This window comes from Protomyctophum parallelum (genome assembly GCF_964188405.1).
Source record: "Protomyctophum parallelum genome assembly, chromosome: 23".
NCBI lineage: Eukaryota > Metazoa > Chordata > Actinopteri > Myctophiformes > Myctophidae > Protomyctophum > Protomyctophum parallelum.
In genome coordinates, this window is record NC_139715.1 from 20,338,810 (window position 1) to 20,360,971 (window position 22,162).

Here is a 22,162-nt window from a genome sequence, read left to right on the forward strand (position 1 = left end):
CTTTGTCAATTATGTAATCAGGCTTTGGGTCAGGGTTCAGGTAGTGATGGGCGTCTGATACTGAAGCTCCGACACAAGTTTCAAACCCCGCCTTCATTTACATATGAACCACTGCTAAACTAAATCCACTCTAGATCCACTCTAAATCTATTGGCATTATTGGACAATTCCGTAGTCTGGTTAATCAAAATCGTCTCCCTACTCTTTATTATAACTTAATTTATCCATATCTTATATATTGAAATATCATTTGGGGAGCTACTTATAATACTCATCTTCACAAACTACAAGATTCTGCAGGATTGCCACATACAGTGATTGCTGATTGGTCTGCTCATTCTCTTTTCAAACAACTTATATTTTACCAATCTTTAATTTAAATACATACTAAACCTGCAACTTTATTTTCAAAGTATTGTTCCAGCCAGTTTAATTTCCTTTGCCATGTAAAGACTTTTTCCAGTTCAACAGTGATGTGCACCACTTCAATACAAGACAAGCAAATCATTTACATCTCCCAAAGTTCCGTACTGGTCTGTGTCAGTTCTCCATCAGATACAGGGGGGCCCAGCTATGGAACACCTATACAGCAATCTCATCAGATTCTACTTCATTAACAGTTTGACTGTTTTTTACGATTAACCCGCATTTTAATCAACCCCCCTTCACTGCCGAGATTGTTGTATTACCTTTAGAGCATACGCTGAATTATTTGGGCTTTTAATCCGCGAAAATCCATCAAAAAAAGCTCCCGTGGTTTGTTATGATCTGTGTGTAGCATCCACCATCTTGGTGCACCCGGAAGACGCACACAAGATTGGTTTCAATGAGGCGTTGCACCCAATGCATTTCCATTGGCCTCAATTTCCCAGAAGCCCTAGCAGCCCACAGCATGTGACGATTTCCGGTTTCGTCATCACAGCGAAGGCATCCAGTCTCATACTCCGCGACGAAGACGGATTTTCTTTTGATTCATTACATTACGGCGGATTAAACACATAAAACAAAAGGCGGGTATGTCCGATACGGCAGCGACATTAACCTGGAGTAATCCATTCCCGGCACGGAAACTGTTAAATAATTTCAAACATAAGTTTAGGACCCACTTAATTGACCAGATCACTTAATTATATTTCTTTGCATCATGTCTTCTTTTCTCTAATCATGTACTGTAGATAAGTATTCTAATCATGTTGTTTTTTGTTTTGTTCTTGTTTTATATACGGCAATCATGTATTCTGGATACACTATATCTCTTGTACAATGTTTCATTGTATTTTACATAGGTAGAGGCCTCGTATAATTGGGCTTTTTTACCTCAGCCTAGCACTTTTACCTTCTTATATTTATATGTTCACTGTATTGTTTTTATACTGTGCTGAATAAATGAATACAAATATAAATACAAAATGAAATGTGTCAAATATTTGAGTGTTCCCTATCCTACAAACATAATCTCACACTGCTCCATACACAAACACACTCTTGTGTTTATTTTTGTTTATTTTATTTCAATGTTTAATTACAGTTTAGGCATTTAGCATACACTCTTAATCCAGATCCATGAATTAGAGGATAAACCTCACATTTTGCCAAAATAGTTGAATACAAAAATGAATCAATCAACTTCAAGTCTGTAATTGTACAGTACATTCCTTCTAAGATTTCACAACAAAAATCAAATCTGATAATATAGGCCTAATTACTATAGTTTTGCTGGTCCTGTATTAGTGTTTCACTGTCTCTTCTGCCTAAATTAAATGCAGTCTAGCATTTCGCCAGCAGATGTCACTATCACTGAAGCTTTAACCATTTTTGAACCAATTGGTTCAAGTGGTTCAGTGGTTCATAAAAGCTTAATTTGCCCATCACTAGGTTAGGGGCTGACATATTGTCGCCCGGGGTGGGTTGGGCTCAAATATTTAGGCCCGATTAAAGCTATAGTCGAGGCTTTGAAGATATGTTTTGGGTACACGAAACTGACGTGCAATTTAGTAGGCTATAAATCAGGCTTTAGACATTCCTATATCAGATTTGGCACGTAATTGTAATTTTAAAAAGTTGAGACTATGCAATATGAATTGGTTGTTGACTTTTTGTAAAACTTGTTGAAGCAGCGATACTGAGTGTTTATACCGTTCAACTTCCATCTGAAAGCATCTGGTAGTTTCTGTTCATCTATCTCCAGCACTTCTGTTCGGGATGGATTCTCATGGTTCACTGCAGGCTCATGAGCATCAAAGCTAAGGTAGAAATGGAACATTTTTAACATACATACTTTAGACACTTAAAACATATATACTGTACTTAGTTGACTGGGGTCCCACAGGGTTCTATACTACTAGGTATTCTAGTAAAGAAATTGCCAACCTCTGATTTATTGTTCATAAAACTCATAGAAAGACTATCACTTCCAAATATCTTCATAGCTAAAATAGTAGATCTACAAGCTCACAACGCATCACAGTAAAAAAAATCTGAAATATCATAACACAGCCCCTCCCATCTGAATGATCAATTTTCTTTTCATATTTTCATGTAAATAATAATATTAATTAGCCTACTACAAAAATACATTATTTAATTAATTATTTGAGTTTATAAAGCGCTCAGCTGTGGAGACAAATATTGAATGCTTCACGATAAGAAACTTATATTAAACAAATGAATAAACAGGGGTGAGAAATCAGAAGGCTAGAAATGTTTGAACGGCTTTCTGGTAATAAATAAATAAATAAATAAAAAGTTCTGAGATTGGAATGAATACAAAAAAGATACAATGAATGAATTAATGAAAACTAGAAAAAGTGCCCTTCTGGGCACAGGTCTCCACCAGGATAGGAATGTAGGACATTGCAGCTTGCCTTCATCTGGTGGTTGGATAAAAGGGCAACAAAAGTAAATTATCCACAGATCCGTGCAGTTAGAGGTAAAACACTTTTCGGCCAGTTATAGCGCCACCTTGAGGCTGAGTTGAAATTGTTCATGTGGCATTTCATCCTCGGCCTAGTGGGAATGTGGGTGCACAATTTCACGGAAATCACGCGATGTGTTCATGATTTGCAGCATTTTGTTTGAAACTGAGCACTCCTGTGAACTTTGGAAGCCAATCTTAACCAATCAGGATGGAGTCTGAGAAATCTGAAAGACCGGTTTTGTTGAATGGCTCTAGAGAGACTGTGTACCAATTTGCGTGATGTTTGGACAAAATCTGTAGATGTACTGTGCAAAAACTTGTTTTGCACAAAGCGGCCTCCTGGTGGCGCTATAACAGGCCGTTCTGGAAAGTTTGGGGCAGAGGTTCATCGTTGGCATCCAGGGAGTGGTGTGCAAAATTTGGCATCGACCGGGTTAACGGTGGCCGAGATTAGCTGCTCACGGACACACACACGGACGGACGGACACACGGACGGACGGAGTGCAAAACATACTCTCCCCCCATGCCTTCGGCCTGGTGGAGACAATGAATGGGGGATACAAAATATCTACACGCCCACTTGTTGTGAGCTTGTTGTTGTGGATCAGCTATTGTTCTAACCTGACTCTGCCAGATGGGGGCGGTATTGAGTGACCGGCGCCACAGCGTCTTTCTACTGTAGCGGTAGCCGTTTCTGGAGGTCTTCTGTCTTTGTCCTCTTTTTCCCAGCGCCGGAAAATGGGAAAAACGTGTTCCATTCTTTTAAGCAAGCGAATACATGCCCTACACATCCGAGACGATACTGAGGGGTCTTTAAACAGTGTTAAACCTAACGCTATCAGGCGTTCGTTAACACTTTTTCCGTTTACAGGCTTAGTATCAAATATCTTATTTGAATTACTAATAGTACCTTTTATGCGCAGATGGGTGTTACAAAAACGACAAAAATCTCCGACCTCCATGATAACTTTTTTTAGCAACAACTAGTTGTTCTGGTGAAATACTGGACTACTTGTTTACTTCCTGCTGTCGCACCTACCATACGTCACGTAGACACGTCAATATGATTGGTTGTGTTTGCACGGCCACACGGTGGACAGACGGTCCCATCCTGGACTATTGACTAACTGTGGCACTGGCACTGGCAGTTGCTAACATTAGCAACTTAGCATCTACAAGAGTGACTCTTTACACTGGGGACTGGGAGACGCAGAGTCGATCGAGTTCAATGTTCATCATTTGCTACACATACCTATCTCTGATCCGACCATGAAAAAGTCTCCATCTTGTTCCAACTGTAATGTAATAGTCTTCTGTTAATGTGTTGCTTAAACTTTCATTGACAACAACCTCAAATTGTGCTGTTGTTGTTGTCATGTGGTTGCTGGGCAGCCAGGAAGTGGATTCTCCTTTCATCATGACGGGTTGCTTTCAGCTGCATACAGCTGCCACCTACATGTCGCCAGCAATTATTCATTATCATTACTGTACCAGAGTGTGTACTGTACAAGCCCTCATCCCTGGCCTGTCTATAGGAGTGGTTGCACCCTTTGAGTATACTCCAAAACAAAAATAGCAACAACGTAGCCTACAATAAAACAATAATTATAAATGGGAAAAAGAAAGAAAGTGAAAAATGAATAATAAAACAGTTGGAATTCGTTAACCAGACAGTACTACAATTGATCAACAAATAGGCCTATAGGTCACCACACATCCAAGTATCTCTGTAAACATGAGAAAATATAGGTCACACATCCAAGTTGAAAGAGTTCAATAGTGTACATCTTTTCTAGAAATCACAGTGAAACAGGAAAAAAGAAAACGACACATCAGGGGTGGCAGTGGCTCAGGGGTGGCCGTAATAGAGTGCAGGCTGGTAGTGCAGCCGGATGGGAACTGTGAGGTTCCCAGTTCGACTCCCGGTGTCAAATTGTCCTTGAGCAGGACTCTCACCATCTAATTGCACCTTCTTATAATTATTTCTGAGCTGCTTAAATTATATGTTCCCTCAAGGTCATTGAGATCAGCAGTCAAGCTGCCCCAGCTGGTTTGGACCAGGACGATTCTTGATATCAAACTTTTAGACTTAATGTAACTTTTGCCCAATCGGAGAAGACCATGGGCTAACTAGAAGGACTCACACACTCGTCTTCTTCACTCCAAATTAAACATTATTATTGGGAAATGTTTCGGTACACAGACCAGAAAACGTATCATACGTACTGAAACGTTGTTTGTTTCCCAATAAAAGGAAGTAACCCTGCCAGGCTGGCCTGCCATGTTCCATAACAAAGCTGTCACCAAATAGAGACTCGTCTAGAGAAATGACTGCCGCGTACGTCAGCTACTGTAGCTGGTTCTATGGGACTAACGTCTGTTTTACAAACACAAGCAGATCATCGACAGACGAAAACCTCACTCAACTAAACAAAATGATAAGAAAACAAAAATGAAACTATCTGAAGAATCAACCAAAAAAACATGCAAAGATATACTGTAATTAGAATGCTATTTGGCACCTAACCAGAGAATAGAGGGTATGCGTGTGACATCATCAAACCCGGAAGTTATGCAGGAATACCTACTGACTGGCAAAAAACTACTTTCTGGCCTTGACAACCCATGCATCCAAATTCCAAACCTTACAGTCTATGATCCAAACAGAAAAGTCCTTTCTGATTGCTTTAAACAACGTTAAACAATGTTAAACTCACTGCTTTGCCACTTGATTTGCCACTCGGTGTGCCATTCACTTTAAGCATGCGCATACCCTCTATACACAGTGGCACTCCTTATAGTGCATATTATGTAAGCATTTGCATGTAATGCTGTTGAGTCTCTATAATTCTAAAAGGTGTTGAGTAAACTAAAAGGTCTTTCCCTTTGAAGTTACAACAAATACCCGTATTAAATGTACTTTGTCTCTGCATACCAGATGAGGCTAGATTAAGACACCATAAGAGTTTAGACAATATCAACAAGTGGAAGTGTGTTTAGACTGTAATTTAACAACCACTTTCACCAATGTCAAAATGTTTATACCTTGTCCATTAACCAAATAAACCCTGGTATAGGGTATTCTGGGCATGCCTATGCCTGTTCTTAGTTCTTACAACATGTTGCAATACATTGTGAGGTTGCAGATTGGCTATTTTAAATGAAAAGGTTTGGTGTAGAGGGAAAAGGACAAGCTAGACTCCGAGCAGGGGTGCCCAGACCTTTTTGACTTGAGAGCTACTTTCAAAATGACCAGCGCAAAAGGATCTAGGCCTACCCACCGAAAAATATGATCTCATTGCTGAAATTAGTTTAAAGAACATGACAAACACACTTAGAATGGGAAATATAGGGGGGGAAATGGAAATAGTTTTTGTATGTAACTTTCTAATGCTACTGATCTTTGTGCTCAACAGTAATCTGTTGTGGGTTAACAGGCTTTTTTTTATGTCAATCAATCAAGTCACCTTAATTCAAGTGTCAGATGCCAAATTATATATTTTTATATGTTTTAGGGGCCATGTCATGTGATCTACCTGCACACCCTTTGTGATCTACTGGTAGATCGCGATCTACCTTTTGGGCACCCTTGAGCTAGAGCCTTTAGCCTGGGGGACTCTGTTCAACATTGGGTTTCATTCAGTCAACTAACGTATAAACGTAAAGTATCTTCATTAGAGGCTCTCTCTCTCTATCTTCCTCAATCCTCAATCATGTTGATTGATTTGGTCTGTCCCACATCCATGGGAACAAAGAGTAATTTCTCACTTATTAACTAGTCCCACAAAATTGTTCAAGTGTGTCTTTGACTGCCTATATGTATTGAATACTTATATTGTTAATGTTCTCCTACAGTCTAATATATTTATTATATAAAGCCCCTTTGAATATTATTTAATTATAGGAAGAAAGATAAAATACCCATTGTTGAATGTACTTTGTCTCTGGCCAGCATGGGGCCCAAATAAAGACACCAAGTTTAGGGCAGCGACATCACAAAAGAAGATGTGTTTGGACTGTAATTTAACAGCCCCTTTCACAACTGTCAAACACCAGAACAGCAGAGAATTAACGTGTGTATATTGTCTCTTGAGACAGACTGCTGACTCATGTCAACCGCAAAAGAGGGCACTGTTTTCCCTTTGTTTTGCAGATTGGTTCCCAGATTATAACCTGTCCATTAAACCACATGAACCCTAGCGTCCATATGCTGGGTATGTCAATATAGGCTCAAATCAAATCTGACACTGCATGCTTTCATCAACATGCTGTGACATTCCTTCATGACCTAATTATAGCTGTACCAAATGAGGAAATTCGCCTTGATGTAACCCAGATTGGCCATGTGTTTTACTCATAATTTATCGTGATCATAATAATAGACCAGGTAATAGTCCAGGGCCCATGCCCACTGAAATATCTGAGGCAGCTCTGATCTCTGCCTGAGCCACTATAGGCTGTCACACTTAATTAAGAGGCATAAGAATTCAAGTTCTGACATTTCTTACTTAATTAAAAGTATCAATACCACAAGGTGGAAATACTAAAAGCGATAAAAGCGGTACAAAAAGCGAAAAAAGGGCACCTTGTGCGGCACGTGGAACCACGTACGGGCTACCTTAATAGTGTTACTTTCCACCCTAACCCATGTAGTCACCATGAAGTTCGTCCAAGCACATAATCTTAACATCAATACAGTAGACCAGTGTTAAATCGAAATAGTCAGGACTGTTGTTGGAATGCTAATCAACAAGACGAGCCTGTTGGACCTGGAGGCAGGTGGACCAGAAATGGAACTCATTACAGGCTAGGATGCCGCACTCCTCAGTCCTCACAGACATGCTGCTGTCTGCTTCACTTCACACAAAGGGTGAGCATCTCTGACATCAGAGGCGAGAGGACGTACTTTCTCCGTCTCTATTGCATTTCTTTTTTTTATATTGTGGAAATACATTTTCCGCATTATTATATGTATTGTAGTGCAGGTAATTGCAACAACCACCAAACTTGTGAGAAATGAAGACGGGGCCAGAATCAGAATTTTATTAGATTTACAAGGTAAAAGAGTGGGTTAAACTCATTGTTTGAGCATACAGTAGTTCCCATCATATTGTTTTGTCCATAGAAAAGAAAATGGAGAAGGGACGGGGAGAGGGTCAGGGCAGTGGGGAAAGGAGAGAAAAATAAACAAAGTCAGAAACGACATACCGGTAATTTATTTTACACATAAACCTGAGATAGGAAATAAAGGTGCGCGAGCATATAGCAGCAGGTGCATTAGGACAGTGCTAGAATGAAAAAAATAACACACAAAAGACAAAAGTCAATTAGGATTAAAAGGATTAAAAGAAAAAATTAACACACAAAAGTCAATTGGGATTAATGTGCAAAATGTAAATGCGTGTGTCAACAGCATAATCTACATAAATGAGACCAACATTGGTATAATCTGCATAAATGAGACCAACATTGGTATAATCTGCAAATCGGTAGAGCTAAGAAAAAGGTCAATTCCCTTGTCCATGGTACATTGTACATTCCACAGGTAGGATCAAGGAAAGAGCCAAGTCCAATTAAGTCACTTGTCCCTGGGTAGGTGCAAGGAAGAGCAAATGCTGCTGGCCTGCTGCCTTAAATCATATACCTTTCAACTAGCTATAGGTTGAAAGTGGTTTAATGATTTTCTCACAATTGTCATCTGGACATTTGGACATTGTAAGACAAAAATCACACCCGTTTGAAGTGAGTGGCGCTAATATATTAAGGTCTAACTCATGTTGATTAGGTGATGTAATGGTGATGTAAAACAAACGGTGCCAACCATATGACATAATGAGGGCCGATGACGTACATTTTCCCTTCATTGTTGTCAAGTAACCACTCCAGGTGGACTTTGAATAACAGTAAGAACAAAGACAGGCCTTGGAGACGAACTGTCTTGCATAATTAAGCCAGCCAGCTAGTAGTCAGACCTACTGAATAAACAGTTGAGTACATTTGTTCAAGAACATGAGATATTGTATAGAATTATGGAATTTCAGATTCCACATTTCACAGAACAAACATTGAACTAAAGACAAACATTAAACCTGTATAGGAGCAGCTAGGGGCTAGCGCCCCTCAAAAAAGAAGTAAATAAAATAATGTGGAATTGGGGAACTTCATCAGTTGTTTTGGGATATAGTTGGCAATAAAACAGGTATAGGTTTAATTGAGCGGCGCTATATGCACAGCTTTGTGTGTCTGTATGACCACGGAATGTGCTCAGCTGATTGATTGGCTGAGCAGGGAATGTGCTCAGCTGATTGATTGGCTGAGCAGGGAATGTGATGAATCCCAGCTAATAGAAGACATTGTATTCTCGTTAATAAAAATAAAAAATAAAAAAGAATCACACTCGTGTGAAGTGAGGTGCGTTCTTACATCATACATCGTCACATTCCGGCGAATCACAACTGGCGTCCTCACTTTTTATCCTGCATTCCGTGGTACACACAGAAAGCTGGCTATAGCTTTCTGTGCACATTCCGTGCTCAGCCAATCAAAATCACTATGGGCTACACACAAAGCTGGACATAGCCTAAAAAATGTTTAAAAAAAAATAGAGTGAGCGACATTCTTGTCATTATATATCACATTCTGTGCATTCCGTGCTCATACACACAAACACAAAGCAGCAGAAAAACTGCACTAACAATGATGTAATATTGCTGGCTACCATTGAAAATGAATGGTAGCCTGTAGCTTTGAATCATGTCACTCTCTTCACACAACTCCTGCTTGTTTAAGGGCAAAACTAAGTTCCATTTCCGTGCTCTTTTTTAACCCCGTCTGACATACGCGTGTTGCTGACGCGCGCGTTCATGAGCTCAGCGATGCAGCGATGCTCATGGTGCTTCTTTGTAGCCTTGTATCATTTGTAGTTGCCAGTGTGAAGCCAGCATCAGAGTTAGTGGACACTGAGGAGTTTACATCGTACAATACAGTCACAGCTGCTTAAAACGGGAAAAAATGGTGGAAAAAGGATCAAATGGGGGTCCATGGTCTAACAGTGCATCAAAGTGGGGTCCTGGGGGGATTCCAGGGGGTCCTGAGCTAAATGTGTTAATTGCAAACGATATTTTAAAGGAAACATATTTATCTCCATATTTCAACTTTTTATGTTTTTCAAAGTCAATGTCACTCACTCGCTGTTTCATAATTGCTTGCTCCACATCAATTTAACAAGGTTAAAAATGGGTGACACAATAGAGTGAGCTTGAATATCAGCTATTCTCACTATTTTTCAATAGACATCAATAGGGCTTATTAAGTGGTTAAGAGAAGGCCGCCAACAAATCAAACTCTCATTATTAACAGTGCCACTAATGCCGTAAATCTCATCCATTTCATAATTATAATGACTTATTTTCCTGCTCGCCCTCTCCACTGTCAGGTTGGGCGCCAGCTGCTCCGTCATAAAGCTTTTGAACAATGGGCTGCACCACTTCTTCCAGTTCCTTCTTCTTGGCCTGGAAGTCATCCAGGCCGGCATCCGGGTGAGATTCCATCCACTTGATTTTATCCGCCACGGCTTTCTCGATGACTTCCTTCTCCTCATCTGACAACTTGCCACCGAGCTTCTCCTTGTCGCCGATCTGGGCGCTCAGGGTGTAGGCATAACCCTCCAGGTCGTTGCGGGCGTCGATGCGCTCCTTCAGCTTCAGGTCCTCATCGGCAAACTGCTCTGCCTCGTCCACCATGCGCTTGATGTCCTCGGGCGTCAGGCGGTTCTGCTCATTGGTGATGGTGATCTTGTTCTTGTTGCCCGTAGCCTTGTCCTCCGCTGAGACACGCAGGATGCCATTGACATCTATCTCGAAGGTGACCTCGATCTGGGGGACGCCGCGCGGTGCAGGAGGGATGTTGGTCAGACCAAAGCTGCCCAGCAAGTGGTTGTCCTTGGTCAGGGAACGTTCGCCCTCGTAGACGTTGACCGTGACAACGGCCTGATTGTGAGAGGCGGTAGAGAAGGTCTGTGATTTCTTTGTGGGCACCACAGTGTTCCTGGGGATCAGCTTGGTCATTACTCCTCCAACGGTCTCGATGCCGAGAGTCAGGGGGCAAACATCAAGAAGAACCACGTCGCCGGTGTCCTCCTCTCCAGAAAGCACTCCAGCTTGCACGGCAGCTCCGTAAGCCACAGCCTCGTCGGGGTTGATGCCTCTGGAAGGCTCTTTTCCGTTGAAGAACTCCTTCACCAGCTGCTGGATTTTAGGGATTCTGGTGGAGCCTCCAACCAAGACGATCTCATCGATGTCAGACTTCTCCATCTTAGCGTCTTTCAACACTTTTTGAACAGGCTTCATTGTGGAACGGAACAGGTCCATGTTGAGCTCCTCAAACTTGGCACGGGTTAGGGTCTCGGAGAAGTCCCCGCCATCAAAGAAGGACTCGATCTCCACACGGGCTTGGTGCTGAGAGGACAGGGTCCTCTTGGCCCTCTCGACCTCGCGACGCAGCTTTTGGACAGCACGGTTGTCCTTGCTCACGTCCTTGCCGGTCTTCTTCTTGTAGAGCTTGATGAAGTGCTCCATGACGGCCTGGTCAAAGTCTTCACCTCCCAGGTGAGTGTCACCGCTGGTGGCGACTACTTCGAACACACCGTTATCGATGGTGAGGAGGGAAACGTCAAAGGTGCCGCCACCGAGGTCGAACACTACGATGTTCTTCTCTCCGTCCTTCTTGTCGAGACCGTAGGCGATGGCGGCGGCGGTCGGCTCGTTAATGATCCTTATGACATTCAGTCCGGCAATGACGCCGGCGTCCTTCGTGGCCTGGCGCTGTGCGTCATTGAAATAGGCAGGTACGGTGACCACGGCATGTGTGACCTTCTTTCCCAGGTAAGCCTCTGCGGTCTCCTTCATCTTAGTCAGCACCATCGCAGAGATTTCCTCTGGAGTAAAGGTCTTCTTCTGGCCACTGCTGATTTCCACCTGAAAATGGGGCTTGGTCTTCTTCTCAAGAACCTCGAAGGGCAGGTACTTGGTGTCCTTCTGCACAGAGGGATCACTCCAGGAGAGGCCAATGAACCTCTTTGCATCAAAGATCGTGTTCTCAGGGTTGGAGGTCATCTGGTTCTTGGCAGCGTCACCAATCAAGCGCTCGCCCTCAGCCGTGAAGGCCACGTAGGATGAGGTGATGCGATTTCCCTGGTCATTGGCGATGATCTCAACACGGCCGTTTTTGAAAACTCCGACACATGAGTAGGTGGTCCCCAAGTCAATTCCAACCACTGTCCCAAAATTATCCTTGTCATTGCTGGCAGCAAACACAGTGCTGGCCACCAGCAGAAGCAACAAGTACAATAGCCTCATCTTAATCTTGTCTGCACAGCTTCCCTTGAGAAATACCTTCACAAATAAATCTCTAAGACAAACTTACGATTAAACTACTTATTGATTTCTTCAAAATCATTTAAGAATTCTGCTGTCTGTACCTTTATACACTTCTGCTATGATGTAGGCATGATGTTGCTATGATGTCGTCCAGGGTGGACGGACCGGGATGTACAGTATACAGTAGTAGGATCTATAAATGCATTTCTGTAATGCACGTAACTCGAGAACCGTTTGTCGCACCACCCCACACACTGAATAAAAGTTTGGAGCATCTTAAAGTGAGTTGCGAGCCCCTTCTTCTTATGTTGACTGTCTATACAGTTTTGGCTCAGCACCAAAGGAGGATGTGCGTTACATATCTCACTCTGGAACGGGTACTCTGACACGGGTACAACGGGACACAGAACTTCATATATAGGAATAAATGGACACAGGAGATCAGAAATCTCCATATATTGACACGGGTACAACGGGTATTGCATAGCCGGGTGGGGCCTGGATCTCCAACTTGCATCATTCATGGGCACTGGCCTAGTAATTAATAACTAGAAACAGTGTGGGCTCGAGCAGCTCTCTACTCAATGATGATGTATTGACACACATGTCGTCACAGCCCCCTCCACTGTTTTCCTATTGGTTGACCCACATGACGTTTCACAGCCCAGAGGCCAAATGGCCCCGGGAATAATTACAAATTTACCCCCAATCTGGGGACAGCTGTACAGATTCCTCGATCCCACCATACTTACCTCTGGTCCTTTGTTGACGTCATATTGCTGATGCCATATGACATCACATCTGTTCATACAGTATAACCAGTGCGACTTTAGGAAAGGTTTCACATAGATTAAGGCTTAGGGTTGTACTGTATGCTCATGAAGTACATCCTGGTCACCGGAGGGGTCATATCGGGCATCGGTAAAGGCATCATAGCGAGCAGCGTGGGGACCATTCTCAAGTCATGTGGTTTGCACGTGACCGCAGTCAAGGTCGACCCCTACATCAACATAGACGCGGGAACGTTCTCCCCCTACGAGCACGGCGAGGTGTTTGTGTTAGACGACGGGGGCGAGGTCGACCTGGACCTGGGAAACTACGAGCGCTTCCTGGACATCCGACTGACCAGAGACAACAACATGACCACCGGAAAGATCTACCAGTCCGTCATCAACAAGGAGAGGAGGGGAGACTATCTGGGCAAGACCGTACAGGTGGTGCCACATATTACAGATGCCATTCAGGAGTGGGTGATGAAGCAGGCCAGAGTACCCGTCGACGACGACAACGTCGAACCACAGGTGTGCATCATAGAGCTAGGGGGCACCGTCGGAGACATCGAGAGCATGCCTTTCATCGAGGCATTCCGGCAGTTCCAGTTCAAGGTGAAGAGGGAGAACTTCTGTAACATCCACGTCAGCCTCGTACCGCAGCCCAGTGCAACAGGAGAACAGAAGACCAAACCCACACAGAACAGTGTCAGGGAACTGAGAGGACTCGGGTTGTCTCCCGATCTGATTGTGTGTCGCTGCACCACTGCACTGGAGAATTATGTCAAAGAGAAGATCTCAATGTTCTGCCACGTAGAACCTGAACAAGTCATCTGTGTGCCCGACGTCTCCTCCATTTACAGAGTTCCTCTCCTCCTGGAGGACCAGGGCGTTGTGGGATATTTGAGCCGGCGGCTGAGCATGCCCATCGAGACACACCCGAGGAAGATGCTGACCCAATGGAAAGAGATGTCCGACAGGTCAGAAGGACTCCTGGAACACTGCTCTATAGCACTGGTTGGAAAGTATACAAAGTTCTCGGACTCCTATGCTTCTGTGATCAAGGCATTGGCGCACTCGGCGCTAGCCATCAGCCACAAGTTGGAGGTAAGGTGTGTAGACTCGGCTGATCTGGAGCCAGCCATGCGGCAGGAGGAGCCAGTGAAGTACCACGAGGCCTGGCAGAAACTGTGCAGTGCTGATGGTATCCTGGTTCCCGGAGGATTCGGTGTCCGAGGGACTGAAGGGAAGATCCAAGCCATCAATTGGGCCAGGGAACAGAAGAAACCCTTCCTAGGGGTGTGCCTCGGAATGCAATTAGCTGTCTGTGAATTTGCCCGCAACGTGTTGGGATGGGAAGATGCCAATTCCACCGAGTTTGACCCAGAATCAAAACATCCAGTGGTGATTGATATGCCAGAGCACACCTCCGGACAGATGGGTGGGACCATGAGGCTTGGAAAGAGACGAACCCTCTTTAAGACGAAAAACAGTGTATTACGTAAGCTTTACGGTGATGCAGAATATGTCGATGAAAGACACAGACATCGCTTTGAGGTCAACTCAGGACTGAAGGGTCACTTTGAAGAGAAGGGCCTTCGTTTTGTAGGTCAAGATATTGAGGGGGAAAGAATGGAGGTGATAGAGTTGGATGATCATCCATATTTTGTGGGGGTTCAGTACCATCCTGAGTTCACCTCTCGTCCCATCAAACCATCGCCTCCCTACTTCGGTCTCTTACTGGCTGCCGCCGGGAAACTCCAGAACTACTTGCAGGAGGGCTGTCGCTTGTCTGCACAGGACACCTACAGCCATCATAGCGGTAGGAGCACCCCTGGCCCTGACGAAATATCAGAGCTCAATTTGTCAGATTTTAAGTCTATGAATCTATCAGATTTAAGTTAAAGGAGAATTCCATACTAGAAGGCTTTCTTACCTTTCTTTGTAGTTGTTACGTCCTCACCAAATAGGTCCAGGTGTTATTTTGTGCAAATCTCCTTATTGGCTATTTCCCCTACCATAAGCCCTAAATGAATTGCATTGAATTGAATGGGAATTGAATGGGGCTATGGGGTGTTGTGCTAATTTGCTTATTTCCATCGCTCAAAATGATAATTCTTTTGTATATATCCTCTCTTCATAATGTAAATAATATCCCAAGCGGCACACTTTACTACTTAATTGGTTGGAAATAAGCGAATTAGCACAACACCCCATAGCCCCATTCAATTCCCATTCAATTCAATGCAATTCATTGAGGGCTTATGGTAGGGGAAATAGCCAATAAGGAGTTTTTGCACAAAAAACACCTGGACCTCTTTGGTGGGGACGTAACAACTACAAAGAAAGGTAAGAAAGCCTTCTAGCATGGAATTCTCCTTTAAGGTCTCTCAATAAACTGTTATCAGTATCACTACATAGATATTGGCCTGGAACCTTTCCTACATTTCCAACGGGCAAATTAAAAGAATAAACCTGAGCCATATTTGCAACTGGAACCTGATTGGTGCCTCACAACATAAACAAGTGTAACAGGTAGAAGGATGTTTTCTCCCGTGTAGCTCTGGGCTAGATTGCCACATTCCTACAAAATTCTGTACAACAAAGTGTAATTATATAAATATTTAGCAGTGGAGATGGTACTACAGTAGGCAAAGTTGTGGCGGCTATTTGACACACCATTATTGTTAGGAATTACATTTTACTAGTGGGTAGGCCTATTTGTTAATAAATGACTCCTTCTCAGCCATTATCACCTTCTCTGTGGTTGAAGAAAGTTTGTAGTATCTTACAGCACTGTTTCCTAAAAAGTGGGTCCAGAGACCCATTTGTGGGTCACAGACCCATTGTTATGGGTCACAACTTTTCCTACATTAAAAAAATATATATATTTCATAAGAAAATGTAAAATTATTTTTAAAACAAACAAACAAACAAACAAAGAAATTTGAAATACAATTTATAATAATTAAGAAGTAGTAAATCGACAAGCTTGCACGCTTGTAGATCTGCTATTTTCACTAGTCGGGCAAACGCCTAATCTCTCTTTTGGGTCTCAACCTGAATAGCTTGTGAACTACTGCCTTACAGTATACATTGGAGTATCGTATCATTATAGAATACTAGACCCAGCCGACTTGGGAACGATGAAAATCGGGAATACATACCCCATCCATATGCAATACCCGTTATATCCATAGTACCAGTTTTAACCATCTGTCTGTCTGTAAGTCCTTGTGCAGTGGTAAACGTCTGTGGAGAATGTGTGGAGATCGTCTGAAGAGTGCAAACTGACTGTGAAAAGTGGACTGACAGGGAATCAAATAGCAGGTGTGGGAAATAAGGCTGGGGCAATCAATTGGCTCTGGCAGAGCCTGGAAATTGCAAAGGTGTGGTGACGTAGGCTCATTAGGTCCACTGGCAGAGCCTGACCAGAGCCTTTTGTGGCGGTTCTGGAGCCGATGGGGTTAGTGGAAAGAAGTGAAATGACACAATCCTCCAGTCTTCCCTGCCAGACAGCTTGTACCATCTTCCTCGGTTACACTTCCAACATGATCAGCTCCGGAGTCAGGGAGAGCATCCGCTACCTAGCAGAGCACAAAATGGTACAGTACAACAGAATCCACATAAAGAATCAGACCTGTACTGTACTGTACTGTACTGTACTGTACTGTACTGTACTGTACTGTACTGTACTGTACTGTACTGTACTGTACTGTACTGTACTGTACTGTACTGTACTGTACTGTACTGTACTGTACTGTACTGTACTGTACTCCTCCCTGGCCTGTGTGTGTGTGTGTGTGTGTGTGTGTGTGTGTGTGTGTGTGTGTGTGTGTGTGTGTGTGTGTGTGTGTGTGTGTGTGTGTGCGTGCGCTCAACAGTGACACCCATCGGTCACCCAGCGGTATTGCCGTACTCAAGCGGATACGAACATGGGGACGGACAGACAGACAGACAGACACACATAGCTGTTAGTTGGAGCGGTTAGGTACCGATAAAAAAGAGGCGTGTGTGAAGGCTCTGTGTGACTGAAACACAATAGCCAAAATTGTATATTGTCTTTTCTAGTGCCGTTATTTCCACTAAAAGAATACTTGGTGTTGAGTGGGGCGGCGGTGGCTCAGGGGTAGAGTGCCTGGATGGCACTCTACCCGGGCTCCCCCAGAGTTACTGTCGAAGTGTCCTTGAGCAAGACACTGAACCCCTAATTGCTCCCGATGTGCTAGTTGGTGCCTTGCATGGTTTCCGCTGCCATCGGTGTATGAATGTGTGTGTGAATGGGTGAATGTAATGCACAATCTCTGTAAAGCGCCTTGGATAAAGGTGCTATATAAATGCACCATTTATTGTAGTTGAGCACCCACCCACAGTCGAGGCAGTCAATGGAAGCGTAAAGCACCTGCTCCACATCCTAATAGGGACCTGGTGTATGTGTCCATACACCAGGGGTGGGCAACTTTGAAGATGAAGAGGGCCACTATAGTTCCACACTCACTCCAGAGGGCCACATTGCATATACTGTCATATCACAAATAGCAGATCTACAAGCTCAAAACGTGTCGCACTGCGCTTGGAGATCTGCTATTTTTGCTATATCTGGAATTGAAATCCTGATTTCATTTTTTTTTTGCTATTTTTTAATTGGAATCCTGACAAGTCATTTAATTTCAAATACACTTAGTTATAGGTTAGGCCTACTTATGTTAACTTTATGAACTTAAATGCAAATTACATTGGCCATAAAATAGACAGCAAAAGTCATTCAGCTACTAATATAGACTGAAGTAATTAAAACGGGTCATGTCTGCATGTTTGGAATTGTAACAGCTGAAATAATAATGCAGTATTTGGATATTAACCTGCGGGCCACATTAATTGAAGGAGGGGCAGCATGTGGTCCTCGGGCCGCCAGTTGCCCATGTATGCCATACAATAAGGTGTCTATACAGTATACATTGTATCTCTGTGTACAGAGAGACACACACACACACACACACACACACGTATAGCAATTAGCAAGTTTAGCTCACAAACACACACTATTCGAATATCCAATGACTGTGCATTCTTTCTCCAATTTTCCCCTGTGGACACAGGCGTCTTCCATCAGTCTTGTGTGCGTGTTTGTGTTCATAGCCAGCCATCTTATTTTTCATCCGGGCTAAATGATGGCGACATGGCACCGCCACCGCACCACATGAAACTTTTATGATTTCATGAATTTCTGCGTTTGGGCCGGGGGTCTTGTGCAGTTTGAAAACAGATGCATGTTCAAATGGGAAACGAAGAACTGTCATTACGGGCCAGGGGAGACCGTACAGTACCAAAGTTAGTAAAAAAGAAGTATTGCATTGTAGCACATAAAGGATGCCTTCACACTGTCCACAATAGATGCATTACAAACTGTACCATTTGCCTGCTTTTATTATGTTTCATTCTAAAACACAAAAAAAGTATGATAATGTCTATACAAATATTCAAAAGTCAGAACAGTTGGCTTGGGCTTTCACCCATGCTGCAGCCATAAAAGACAAACAGACATACAGCAAACAATAGCCTACACATAAATAAACATACAGCAAGACTCCTAAAATCCCCTAGATAAACAGAATGAATCAATAGAAGCAAAGGTCTGCACAAAAGCCACAAATCCCTTCAATAAAAACAAAGATCCTCCAGTGTTTAAACGGTTTATTAAGGAATAGGGCCTACTGTATTTATTTTCAAATCTATTCTGCTAGAAGGGACCCAGAACCTTCTCCCCAGAAGGCAGTAGCTGATACCCTGCAGCATTTAGATTAGAACATATATTTTTGTACCTGCATGCATATGACACATAGGCTACGCATGCATGCACGCACGCACACACACGCACACGCACACACACACACACACACACACACACACACACACACACACACACACACACACACACCCCTTTTGAAATTAGATAGATAAGAGGTAATTAGAAAAATAAGAGGCAATAAAAATAAAACAAGCACCACCAAAACTGTCCTCCGCTAAGCAAATAGGAATAAAGGAATAGCCAGCACACAAGAAATGTCCTTTTAACATGGTTTATTTACCGCTGATGGACAACTGACACGTTTCTCCCTGTTGGGCCTTCCTCAGCGTTGTGACAAGCTAACAGGAAGTGATGTACCCTATTGTCCTGAATATAAGAGTAAGTTTGTTTTATTTTCAATGGAAATATCCTATAAAACAGGGTCGTATTATAATCGGGGACTAGACTATTTGACATTCCACAAATGAGTCTTGGAAAATGGGGGTCGTCTTATAATCAGAGTCGTCTTATATTCTGTGCAATACGGTATAATATGCTGATATGATACAATCAAGCGCAATTGAATACAGGTGCCAACTGTCATCACCTTGAAAGCTATGTTTACATTCATATGGTACGGTTGATACAGGATAAATGCCATGTGAAATAGTAGGCTAAATATAGAAAATAGTTTAAAAAAAAATGTACACAATCAATATTATATTGTATATATCAATATACAAGAGGGCAGGCCACTACAGGGCCTAAAAACAAGCACAAGATTACAGTGTCTCACCGACACCGTATCGCGTCCTAAAACCAAAATCATCTAATCTCGTTTGATTAAATAAGAACACACAACAACGGCACATAACAGTCAATGAGAACAAACGAACAGGACTATGATCACATTATCGTGAGGCACAATGTCCAGACCCTGTAAGTCACAACATTTCCTCCTGCCCCGGGGGAGAGTGCGAGTGTCCCTGGCCATTCTTGTCCAACCCGTTCTACTCCACAACAAAGGATTTGCGCGTGCACACGTGTGTACACAATGGTGACACACAGTGTCATGTTCTCTCACAACAGGTTAGCTCGTTTTTTTTTTAGCTTTTTCCACCTTCGGAAGGTCAAACACTATACCTCTCCCAAAATTACCTGGAAAGGGTTATTCATGCTCTTATTGAATTACTGTACCCCGGACAGTTTTTACATTGCTTGATTCAGTAAATAGATATTTGATATTCATTTTAGCTGCCCGCCCCCTTCCTGTACAAACTAACTTAAACCTCCATTTTAACCATGATAGATTCATCGAAAACACCCGTCCTTTTTTCTGATAACCAAAATTGTCCTTCTAATACGGTAGGGGGCGTGTATTTTTATTTAATTAATATTTGTAATAATTATTTTTGATGTTTTAGTCTCCTCCGGCCTCTCCAAAATAATTATTAAAAAGAAATGGGTATTGTAGTCTAGGAAGGAAGTGCAGCCCAGAGACACTGGGCTCACTGCTAAAATCTAAAATATCTAAAACCACATATTACACACATAAAGACCCCCAGGAAAGTGTTCTAAATCTTCTAAACGTCATTAACATATATCTTTTTGCAAAAAGGATGAAGTGTCCCTTTAAGGCTTAAGCTTACCCCCAGTTCTTTTCTCATTCAAATATAACTTTGTCTTATTTATTTAACAAGGCGGTGTAACTTCCGTGTGGATCCAGGACTTCACGTCACGTGGTCATCAACTTGCTGGTGATGGACATTTTACACAAACAAAATGTTTGCCACAGACATACAAAATGAGTGGTCAATAATATTACCATAAATACTAAATGCATACTAGTCCAGTACACGATGAAGGAAAAAGTTGTGCATTGCTGTGGGCTGAACACGGGCCGGCATAGGAAAATTGCAACTAATGATCCAGCAATAGCTGGAACCTCTCATACGTAGTTTGGGTGATGGAATGTGGTACTGTATTCCTGAAAAGCTAGAGCTGCTATCAGTATATCGCAGGAGCACACTCGAGCCAAGGTCAACTTAGCCTAGCGGTGAGACTGACACCTTCAATATCACTGGCAGCATATATACCGTACTGCAGGGTGACACCCACACTCGCTTTTCATTATTGTACCTGACCACGCAGTGGTGGAAAGTAACTAAGTACAATTACTTAAGTAGACCTACTAAACTGTACTTAAGTATACCATTTTGAGGTATTTGTACTTTGAGTATATTTCCAATTTCCAATACTTTTACTTCTACTCCACTACGTCTTGGATCTAAATATTGTACTTTTACTCCACTATATATGTTTGAAAACATTAGTTACTTTGTAGATTTAGATTATTACTACAAAACGTACATTAACCACTTTCAGGCTTATGTACATTTCGGCCATTTAAAAATGGCAGAGGTACAAGCTCATTGTGAGCTTGTAGATCTGCTATTTTCAAAAGATTTATATAGCCTACATTTGAAAACTTTAAATGATACATTTCTGCACAATGAGTACTTTTACTTTTGGTACATTTTGATGCCAATACCTTTGTACTTTTACTCAAGTGCATTTTTAATTCCGGACTTTTACTATATTGCAGTATTGATACTTTTTTCTTAAGTAAAAATGTACCTTTTCCACCCCTGCTCCTTCACACGACGTGAAGAGGAGCTCAGCTACTGTAAAACCAACCAACACACACGTGAAGAGGAGCTCAGCTACTGTAAAACCAACCAACACACAGGAGGGGTCGTCACAGCTGTCACTGCTACTGACCTGACCTCCACTACACCGACACATCCACTCATGTCAAACATCGCTGAGCAGTAAGGCCTAGGGCTTTCAACGCAGACAACACAGCTGTGTGGAGAAGATCTCATCATCCCTGAAGGACGTCATGACCAGAAGCCGGGGTAATAATCGCCTGGAAGGTGCTTCACGACATGAGCAAACATTTCGTGGAAGTCTGGGTGGGCTCTGGGGAAATCGAATGGAACCACTTCATCTCCACGTTTGAATCCTTCCCTGTATGGAGGCAAAACACTCCCCGGGAAATGGATGTAGGATGGATGCCACACCGTGGGATGTCTCATGGTCATGGAGGGAACACAAGAACAAAGTTAATCTCTACGCTGAACGGGAGGCATACGTTAGTGCATAATGGCATGATTTGTGCATTGCTGTGGGCTGAACACGCGGGCCGGCATAGGAAAATTGCAACTAATGATCCAGCAATAGCTGGAACCTCTCATACGTAGTTTTGGTGATGGAATGGGGTACTGTATTCCTGAAAAGCTAGAGCTGT

At 42.7% G+C, this 22,162-nt stretch overlaps 2 protein-coding genes across 2 annotated transcripts; one reads left to right on the plus strand and one right to left on the minus strand.

Annotated features, from left to right (window-relative positions):
• Positions 1-10,311: 10,311 nt before the first annotated feature.
• Positions 10,312-12,273, minus strand: LOC310853942 (endoplasmic reticulum chaperone BiP-like; the record flags this gene model as incomplete). The annotated part of the gene is made up of 1 exon (XM_083758416.1): positions 10,312-12,273. One exon carries the CDS (start codon positions 12,271-12,273, stop codon positions 10,312-10,314), a length of 1,962 nt encoding a protein of 653 aa, XP_083614542.1.
• An 899-nt stretch (positions 12,274-13,172) lies between these two features.
• LOC310853943 (CTP synthase 1-like) lies at positions 13,173-14,969 on the plus strand (the record flags this gene model as incomplete). The annotated part of the gene is made up of 1 exon (XM_083758417.1): positions 13,173-14,969. The coding sequence occupies one exon, from the start codon at positions 13,173-13,175 to the stop codon at positions 14,967-14,969; it is 1,797 nt and encodes a 598-aa protein (XP_083614543.1).
• Between the last annotated feature and the right edge of the window lie 7,193 nt (positions 14,970-22,162).